This window comes from Scardinius erythrophthalmus (genome assembly GCF_964197995.2).
Source record: "Scardinius erythrophthalmus genome assembly, chromosome: 12".
NCBI classification, from domain to species: domain Eukaryota; kingdom Metazoa; phylum Chordata; class Actinopteri; order Cypriniformes; family Leuciscidae; genus Scardinius; species Scardinius erythrophthalmus.
Genome location: NC_138232.1, coordinates 525,001 through 535,000, shown reverse-complemented (window position 1 = coordinate 535,000; position 10,000 = coordinate 525,001). Strand labels below are relative to the sequence as shown.

Genomic DNA, 10,000 nt, shown 5'->3' with positions numbered 1-10,000 from the left:
CTATACTGTACTCTACTGTACACTACCTATACTGTACTCTACTGTACTCTACTGTACACTACCTATACTGTACTCCACTGTACTCTACTGTACACTACCTCTACTGCACTCTACTGTACTCTACTGTACACTACCTTTACTGTACACTACCTATACTGTACTCTACTGTACTCTACTGTACACTACTGTACATGCGTTAATCTGCATTTCCTTCAGCCTGAGGATCATTATTTCACTTTTGGTGTGATAGAGTCTTTACATTTGCCCATAAATATAACTTTTTTGTTATAAAAAAACAAGCCAAGCCCAGTTGAAAAAAAGCAACGCAAAACTAACGTAATGCATTACTTTTCTAAAAAAGTAATAAGTAATGCAGTTAGGTACCTTTTAAGGGAGAAACGCAATATTGTAATGCATTACTTTTCAAAGTAACTCTCCCCAACACTGGTCGTCTTTAACATCTGGATCTGACAGAAAATCTCTTACGTTGAAGTGGCTGTGGCTATTTATTTATTAAATAATAAAAATGTACAATTAAAATAATTGAATAATTGTATAAAACAATCAGTAATAAAACATATAAAAGGATTTACCTTTTGTTTTTTACCTGCATGTCATGTGACCATTAACTGAGATTCACATCAGAGAACCGTGAACATGTGAATGTGTCATCAAATTATTGAAATATTACATGAAAACTTCAAGAACAGGTTTGTGAATCACTGAATTACTCACATCTCACTCGACTCACCCATTGGTAGTTTGAGACGCTGTGAGCTCTGGAAACTTCTCACCGAACGATGGTTTAACGGGGCTTAACCTGTCACACACAAACATGAACACGTCAACACAACTGATGAATAAAAGTATTCATTTCTTTAACTTTTGAATGTATGTTCAGAACGTAAAAATTGTGAAAATTATTTATCAATGTTCTCTGAATGTTCAAAAAAAAATCAAAGAGTTTTAATGTTTTTTTTCTTGGTCATGTGAAAGTTAAGGGAAAATTACATTGTATCATTATTGTCTCTAACATTATGGAAACATTACTTTTGAATGTTCTCTGAACGTCCTGAAACAAGTAGTAACATTTAAAAAACATTAGACAAACGTTCAACTGAAACATTTAAGAAAAACGTTCCATGAATGATGTATAAATAATATTTTTGTGCTAACATTCTGAGAACATAATAAAAGACCAGATAATTCGAACGAACGTTCTATTAACGTTAATTTGAGAGAACCTCATCTAAAAGTTCCCTGTTTAGGTGTTTCTAAATTTGTGGGTGTTTGTAAATCATGTCATGAAAATTATGCCCTTCACCCCTAAACCCCGCCCTCACTGTGATGTGGGCCAATCAGGTGACGCGGTCAAAAACGGCCCTCTGTTTATGGCCCCGCCCACTGATCTGGCCCTGCCCACTGATCTGGTCACGCCCACTGATCTGGCCCTGCCCACTGATCTGGCCCCACCCACTGATCTGGTCACGCCCCTGACGGTCCTGCAGACACGCTGATGCCGGCCGCTGTGAACTCCACTTTACTCACGTTTTGCTGCTGGAGTTTGCGCCAGAGAAGACGCGCGCGTTGAAGCTGGATGTGTTGGGAGTCTTGAGCACCGGATTCCTGCAACAGAGTCTCACATTAAGCAGATTCACACACGTCTGAAGCTTCTAATGTGTGTGAAGAGGGTCTGATCTCACTTGGCTGGGACCGGAGGTTTGGGAGCCGGAGCCGGAGCCGGTGGCGGGACGATCGCAGAGATGCTCGTGTTCACCGATGCGGGGCTGAGGGACCACACAACAGTCAACTCACCGTTATTATATAGCGCTTTTACAACACAGATTGTTTACAGTGATAATAGGAAAATAATGCAACAAAGTTTGTTTCTTGAAGAAAATAGCATCATAGACCAGTTTAAAGGGGATATATCATGAAAATCTGCTGTAATCGGGTCCGGTGCTTCTTCCAATCCAGAAAACCTGAAAAGTGAAACCCAGTAACTGTGTTCTGGTGAGCCTTTCTCTGCAAGCATGTTATAAAATAAGCCGATCAGATTTCTTCTCCTTCTGACGTATGAAGAGGATCTTATTATAATATTACCGGCCCTTAATCTGCACGTTTACACACACCAGCCGACATTTGGTTCCACGAGCGCCGACAGAGACCAGTTCTAACGCACTGATAAAGATCCAGCAGAGCCTGAAGCTGTTCTGTGGTTGAGCACAGACGAGCACTGAACACTATTGACCAGAACATGTCACCGCTGTCTTATAAACACCTCAGGAACTGTGGACACTTGTGGAGAAGTTCAACATGATGATGAGATGATCAGTGTAACTCCACAACAACTACAGAAATGTCTCCACTAACATTCAGAAGCTCTTCCTGAGTCTCTCCGTAAGGCTGCACTCGCTACTGGTTATTCTGGGATTCTGGATGAGGGAGATTGGCCTGTTCTGTTATTGCCGGAGCTTCTGAAGCTCGTGTAAAGACTCCGCCCTCTTCTGAGCGGAGGCGGAGCTGAAGCTCATTTGCATTTAAAGCGACACACACAAACGGCGCGTTTTTGCTCACACCCAAAAGGAGCAAATTTGACAAGCTCTAATAAATGATCTGGTATTTTGAGCTGAAATTTCACACACGCATTCTGGAGACACCAGAGATTTATATTACATCTTGTGAAGAGGGGCATCATATGTCCCCTTTAAGTAAGTTCAGTGATGGTTCACTTTTGTTGTAAAAAAAAGTTATTAATTTAGTTCATTTATATAAATATATAGCCGCTCTGGAGTAAACCGTGATGTCATCGTCCAGCTCAGTTCTCATATAATGGTGTCAGTGCAGGAGATATATTAAATGTCCTCAACTAAGCAAGACAAAAGCCAAAGGCGACAGAGGAACTAAAACTCCATCAGTGACAGAATGGAGGAAAACCCTCGTGAGAAACCAGACTCAGTTCTCCTCTGGCCAACGAGCCAACAGTGTGTGATTATGATTATGATTCAGGCAGCGTTACAGGTCAGAGGTCAGATTGGTGTGTGTGTGTGTGTGTGTGTGTGTGTGTGTGTGTGTGTGTGTGTGTGTGTGTCACCTCTTGCTGAAGGAGCTGAAGGTCGTCCCAGAGTTCACCGGGGGTTTTTCAGCCTCCACTGACTTGCTGAAGTTACACAGAACATGAATGGGATTTAATATGAATATGAAAGCAGTGGCTGATATGATTATGATTGACAGATTCTCACCTGCTGACATCATCCACTGGTTTCTTCTGAGACAGAACGACTTTACCGAAGTTCGGATCATCACTTTAAAACAACACGAGATACAGGAATATTGTAGAGGAGCTCATTTCATCACTTCTACATCACATGTGTGTGTGTGTGAGTGTGTGTGTGTATGAGAGTTTGAGTGTGAGCGAGTGTGTATGTGTGTGTGTGTGTGTGTGTCATACTCAATGGGTTCGTCCTCTTCTGCTTTTCGTCTGATCCAGCTGTTGTCTTGTAGGACGGTTCTCCTCCCTCAAACATGATGACACATCATCATCATCATCATCATCATCATCATCATCATCATCATCATCACATGTACACACATACACACACACACACACACACACACACACACACACACACACACACACACACACACCTATTCAAGTTCTCGACAGGTTTCAGGAGACTCAAATAAACGAGAAGATCTTACCAGATTTGGTGTGTGTGCTCATGATGTCAGCGCTGTCGAGGTTCTGTGGAATGAAGAGTTCAGGATCACTCAGTCTCACTGTGAAGCTCAACAACACAAACCTTTCGTCTGATTCACTGTTTCACACGTCGTGTTTATAAACTATTAGTGTTTGCGTGTGAAAGTGAGTGCGCTGCAGGCGTGTTGTTATGCATATGTGACAGGGGTGTGTGTGTGTGTGTGTGTGTGTGTGTGTGTGTGTGTGTGTGTGTGTGTGTGTGTGTGTGTGTGTGTGTGTGTGGTTTCCCTGTTTCTCAGGGTGTGAGCTGAAGTTACCCGTCCTGATCAACCAGCAGAGAACAATTGAACAGTTCCCTTCAGAAACACACACACACACCCTGCTGATAACCAGTGTTCCTTACACACACCGTCTAACGTACGACACACACACACACACACACACACACACACACACACACACACACACACACACACACACACACACACACACACACACACACACACACTGCTGATAACCAGTGTTCCTTACACACACCGTCTAACGTACGACACACACACACACACACACACACACACACACACACACACACACACACACACACACACACACACACACACACACACACACACACACACACACACTGCTGATAACCAGTGTTCCTTACACACACACCGTCTAACGTACGACACACACACACACACACACACACACACACACACACACACACACACACACACTGCTGATAACCAGTGTTCCTTACACACACCGTCTAACGTACGACACACACACACACACACACACACACACACACACACACACACACACACACACACACACACACTGCTCATGATGCTGAATATGACTGTGAGAGGCTTTATGATTTATCATGAGGAAAAAGTATGGAAGCCCTTTTCTATTTATCATAATTATGTCAATTGAGTCATAATTATGACATTACAACATAGAAATTGACATAAAAAGTTGTAATTCCGACTTAAAAAGTCATAATTAAATTACAATTTGACATAAAAGTCAAAATTATGACTAAGTCATAAGTATTAGATAAAAGTTGAAATTTTTCATAATTTTACATAAAAATCTAAATGATAACATACTAAGTCTAAATTATTGCTTCAAAAAAGTCCTAATTATAACATTAAGACATCGTAATTGACATCACGTAAAAATTATGGCATAAAATTTCAAAATTATGACCAAAAGTTGAAATTATGAGAAACTAGGTCGTAATTATGAGATAAGAAGTCTAAATTATGAGTTAAAAAAAATTTATTATGACATAAAAGTAAAAATTATGACACACAAAGTAATAATTATGTCATAAAATCCCAATCAAGTCATAATTATGATTTACCAAAGCATGATTTTTTTTCTTATGTGGCAGAAATGAGCTTCAATAAAAAGATATGATAGATATGAAATATGGACGTCATCAAGCATCCTCTGCCGCCATTTAATACTTTCACATACAAATGTTTTCAGAAGTTTAAAGTCATTAATGCTGCAGTGTAAGTTTGACTGACCTGTGTGTGACGGACGGCCGCTGGCGTGTGAGTGTGTGTGTGTGTGTGTGTGTGTGTGTGTTAATCTGCTGTCACACCCTGCTCTGCTGTCAGAGCCAATGAGGACTTTGATCACACGACCTCTGACCTCAGCAAACCTGTACAGTGAGTTTCAGCTGCCGCTTCAGCACACAAACACAAACACACACTCTTTACTCACACTGAGATAGATTACACACACACACTCTTTCCTTCTTCGTCAGGTTATTCACCTGTTCTTTCTCTCCTTCATCACGAGTCCAGGCCTGTTTTATTGACGGGTGTGGATCTGATGAAGGTGTCGCACATTCCTGGTGTTTTATCAGACGAGTGTCGCTCCTCTCCACCTCTGGATGAGAGTATCTGAGGAGATACACCCCCCCCCCCCCCAAAAAAAAACAAAACAAAAAAAACAAATGGTTTTAAGTCAGTTATTTCTATGGTTTGCTGTAGTGTGTCAGTAGGAAATATCAGTTTACATTTGCAAACATTCTTTTTGCCATTAATTGTAATAATCCAGTGCGATTTGTGTACACACAAGGAGTCTGACAACAGCCGGTGTGATCTGACCTCACCATTATCGAGTCCGTCTGTGATTACATGAAGAAACAGAAGAAACTGAGACAGACTAAATCCAGAAGAACTGCGGGAAAGTCTCCGAGACGCTTGAAGAAACCTAGTATCTAGTATCTGCAAAACCGCATTCTTCCATCTTAAAAATATATCTAAATTACGCCATATGCTCTCATTGACAAATGCGGAACAGTTAGTTCATGCGTTCATGAGCTCAAGGCTAGATTATTGTAATGCTCTACTGGGTGGTTGCCCTGCACGCTTAATAAACAAACTACAGCTGGTCCAAAACGCAGCAGCTCGAGTTCTTACCAGAACCAGGAAGTATGACCATATTAGCCCGGTTCTGTCAAAACTGCATTGGCTCCCTATTAAACATCGCATCAATTTTAAAATATTGCTGATTACTTACAAAGCACTGAATGGTTTAGCTCCGCAGTGCTTGAGCGAGCTCTTAACGCATTATAGTCCTTCACGTCTATTGCGATCTCAACATTCTGGCCAGTTGATAATACCTAGAATATCAAAATCGACTGCTGGCGGTAGATCCTTTTCCTATTTAGCACCAAAACTCTGGAACAGTCTTCCTACCATTGTCCGGGAAGCAGACACACTCTGTCAGTTCATATCTAGTCTAAAGACACATCTCTTTGACCTAGCTTTCACATAATACATTATAGACTTCTATAATTCAATGTTAGGCTGCATAGATTAGGTCAGCCGGAACCGGGAACACTTCCCATAAATCCTGATGTACTCGTTACATCATGAGAAGAATGGCATCTACGCTAATATTAGTCTCTGTGTTTATCCGAGGTTTGCCGCAGTCTGCCGTATCCAGATCTGATGAAGGACCAGCGCTAATATTCTGAATGTTCTGATCCAATCTGACCTCTGACCTGTAATGCTGCCTGGATCATAATCATACACTGTTCACTCGTTGGCCAGAGGAGAACTGAGCGTCTGAGCCTGGGTTTCTCCCGAGGTGTTTTCCTCCATTCTGTCACTGATGGAGTTTCAGTTCCTCGCCACTGTTGCCTTGGCTTTTGTCTGGCTTAGTTGGGGACATTTAATATTCAACAATATTATTGATCTGCCTTACTTAGAGTGGACGATGACGCAGTTTTCTTCTAGGAACAAACTTTGTTGTATTATTTTCATGTTATCACTGTGAAGCTGCTTTGATGCAATCTGTACTGTAAAAAGCGCTGTATAAATAAAGCTGACTTGACTACATATGAAAGCGCTATAAATAAGAGCCGGAGAAACGCAGGAATCCTCACTCTTCTCGGTTTTACGCCACTAAATGTATAATGATTATTAGAATCAACATTGAAAACTCTTAAATATCAGCCACTGAATACTGTGTCTCTCAGTCGCTGCTTTTAGATGTATATTCTTTTATAAAGCTATAAGAGATGAAATGAGAAAACCTGAGAAATGTAACATCTCAGCCAGTGTTATTTCACTAGAACTGTGATACTGATACAGTTTTTATTAATAGATTGAATTAGTTAATTTAGTTGTGTGTGTTTTTGTCTTTTTACTATTTTGGTATGGCTAGTTTAAATTTTTATTATTTTAATAGTTTACATCAACTAAAGTAAATAAAAATGAGAAATGTTGCCTTGGCTACTAAATGAAATAAAAAAAGTTTTTTTTTTATATAACCTATTTGAGTTTATTTCAGTTATTAATTCAAAGTAATGGAAATGTTTTGACTGGTTTATGGTTTTAATTTTAAATAACTGATTCCAACAGTCTTAAAAATGTGTATCTATTATAATCTTTCCTTTAAAACAAGATTGATTTATGCTTTAAACATCTAAACATTTAAACATGTTTTCTGTGATTGGCATACTCCTGCCACAGACAGTAAGGTTAGGGTTCAGTCTCAGTATATACTCGATGCGCAGTGTGAGTGAGTGAGTGAGTGTGTGTGTGTGTGTGTGTGTGTGTGTGTGTGTGTGAGAGTGTGTAAGTGTGTTTTGCTGCGTTCCAGTCCACTTTTAGACACGCACTTGCAAACTTCCCTAAGCACTTCCCCTCGGGGGAATCCCTGCCGCCATTTTGAAGTGCGTTCCACTTCGTGAAGTGGACGAGGGAAGTTTATATGGACAGACCCTCGTTCCCTCGATTTTGACCGAGGGAGCGAGTCTGCTTCAAATGTACACTTCAGGCACCTATATGTCCCACAATGCAACACGATTGTGACGTCACCGCATATCTCGTCTAATCACCACCACACAAACAACTCTATGATATATTAATTATAATTTTTTTTAAATTTAAAACAACCCAAACACACCTATAAACATTTGGATGCTGCATTAAACAAATTCTTAAAGGGAAAAAAATGTAAATAATAAATCAACTCCATAGCTGATTCCAAGTGATCAAGGGCTTAGGACGTTCCAGTTCAGCCCATTGCAGTTTCCGCCAGTAGTGGGCACTCGCAATGACGTACATCCGAGTGAACGAGAGGAAGGGAAGTTAGCAAGTGAAGGGCATGACAATTTTGGACTGGAACGCAGCCTTTGTGTGAGAGTGTGCGTGTGAGTGTGTGCGAGCGCCGCCCTCTGCCGGCAGCGTGTGGAACTACACTCCTTCGACTCTACCCAGAATGCACCGCTCGCGTCTAAGCACAAGCACAACACTTCGCCATTTTCCGCAAACAGGAGCGTCTCTGTGGAGAAACTGGGTCACAAGATACAGAGAAAAACACTCGAAGCGTCTTCACCAGAGTCACCGGTTACCGCGCGTCGATCTCTCCGCCTTCATCGCGTCGAGCGAGAGCCAATGCTGGTGTTCGGTCGGGCCGCTCGGGGGAAGTACTGGAGCTCGGGCCCGGGCTGAGGAGAACCGATCACCGATCACCGAGACTAGCAGCACTGCGACACACAGGTACATCAACATCAACAAACTTAATATAATATCTGTCTGTCTGTCTGTAGGGATGGGAGTTGACTCACATTTCACCATTCGATTCGATTCGATTTGACTCAGTTCCGATTTCGATTCGATTGATTCATTTGGATATATATCCGGTACAGTAACTTACAGGACATGTCCATTTTTCTCAAGAAAAAAAAAAACTGAACTAAAGCTGTAAACTGTACAGGAATATGGCTGCAATAACTTTTTTCATGACGGATTTGTTTCAATCATACATGGAATATTGTAGAATAGGTTATGCAATAATAATGTAATGTAGTGTAGCCTATATATATATTTATCAAAACCATCCTCTAGAGTTAGGCTATGTCTCTGCTGAGTTCTCTGAGGTGAGTGTGAGGCTCTTGTTCTCCGCTGTGTTACTGACGGCTGAGACACTGATTGATGATTTCAGGAGATATGATGGAGTTCAGGAGATATGATGGAGTTCAGGAGATATGATGGAGTTCAGGAGATATGATGGAGTTCAGGAGTTCAGGAGATATGATGGAGTTCAGGAGATATGATGGAGTTCAGGAGATATGATGGAGTTCAGGAGATATGATGGAGTTCAGGAGATATGATGGAGTTCAGGAGATATGATGGAGTTCAGGAGATATGATGGAGTTCAGGAGATATGATGGAGTTCAGGAGATATGATGGAGTTCAGGAGATATGATGGAGTTCAGGAGATATGATGGAGTTCAGGAGATATGATGGAGTTCAGGAGTTCAGGAGATATGATGGAGTTCAGGAGTTCAGGAGATATGATGGAGTTCAGGAGATATGATGGAGTTCAGGAGATATGATGGAGTTCAGGAGATATGATGGAGTTCAGGAGATATGATGGAGTTCAGGAGATATGATGGAGTTCAGGAGATATGATGGAGTTCAGGAGATATGATGGAGTTCAGGAGATATGATGGAGTTCAGGAAGGGGTTCTGAATCTTTCAACTTTCCTTCTGATGTTCACTGATGTTTATTTGCTGCTGTAACTAGTAGTGAAGAGCAAGAGATGATCGCTTCATCTGTCTCACACACACACACACACACACACACACACACACACACACACACACAGAAACTGAGACTGAGAGTTTTATATCAGAAGTATCAAAGATTATTGTGATTATGGGATGGCAGGAGCGACATGTTTTACTGAGGCTGATTCACTGATGTCAGACTGAAGCTGATCGAATAATGACAGAATCTTTATGTTGGTGTTTGTTC

At 41.2% G+C, this 10,000-nt stretch overlaps 2 protein-coding genes across 2 annotated transcripts in view; one reads left to right on the top strand and one right to left on the bottom strand.

Moving 5' to 3' along the window:
• LOC308699896 (uncharacterized protein) overlaps positions 1 to 5,264 on the bottom strand; it is a 22,375-nt gene extending 17,111 nt beyond the window's left edge. Inside the window, exons 1-8 of the mRNA XM_081381036.1 lie at positions 5,245 to 5,264; positions 3,703 to 3,745; positions 3,452 to 3,518; positions 3,243 to 3,305; positions 3,095 to 3,160; positions 1,704 to 1,787; positions 1,549 to 1,626; positions 752 to 820 (exon numbers count right to left, since the gene is read on the bottom strand). Coding sequence (XP_081237162.1) covers positions 752 to 820; positions 1,549 to 1,626; positions 1,704 to 1,787; positions 3,095 to 3,160; positions 3,243 to 3,305; positions 3,452 to 3,518; positions 3,703 to 3,724 — 449 coding nt within the window. The 5' untranslated portion in view covers positions 3,725 to 3,745; positions 5,245 to 5,264. The remainder of the gene's footprint in view (positions 1 to 751; positions 821 to 1,548; positions 1,627 to 1,703; positions 1,788 to 3,094; positions 3,161 to 3,242; positions 3,306 to 3,451; positions 3,519 to 3,702; positions 3,746 to 5,244) is intronic.
• Positions 5,265 to 8,469: 3,205 nt separating this feature from the next.
• fbxl3b (F-box and leucine-rich repeat protein 3b) overlaps positions 8,470 to 10,000 on the top strand; it is a 10,223-nt gene continuing 8,692 nt past the window's right edge. The window contains exon 1 of the mRNA XM_081380808.1: positions 8,470 to 8,739. The gene's annotated coding sequence lies outside the window, so the exon portion shown is untranslated. The remainder of the gene's footprint in view (positions 8,740 to 10,000) is intronic.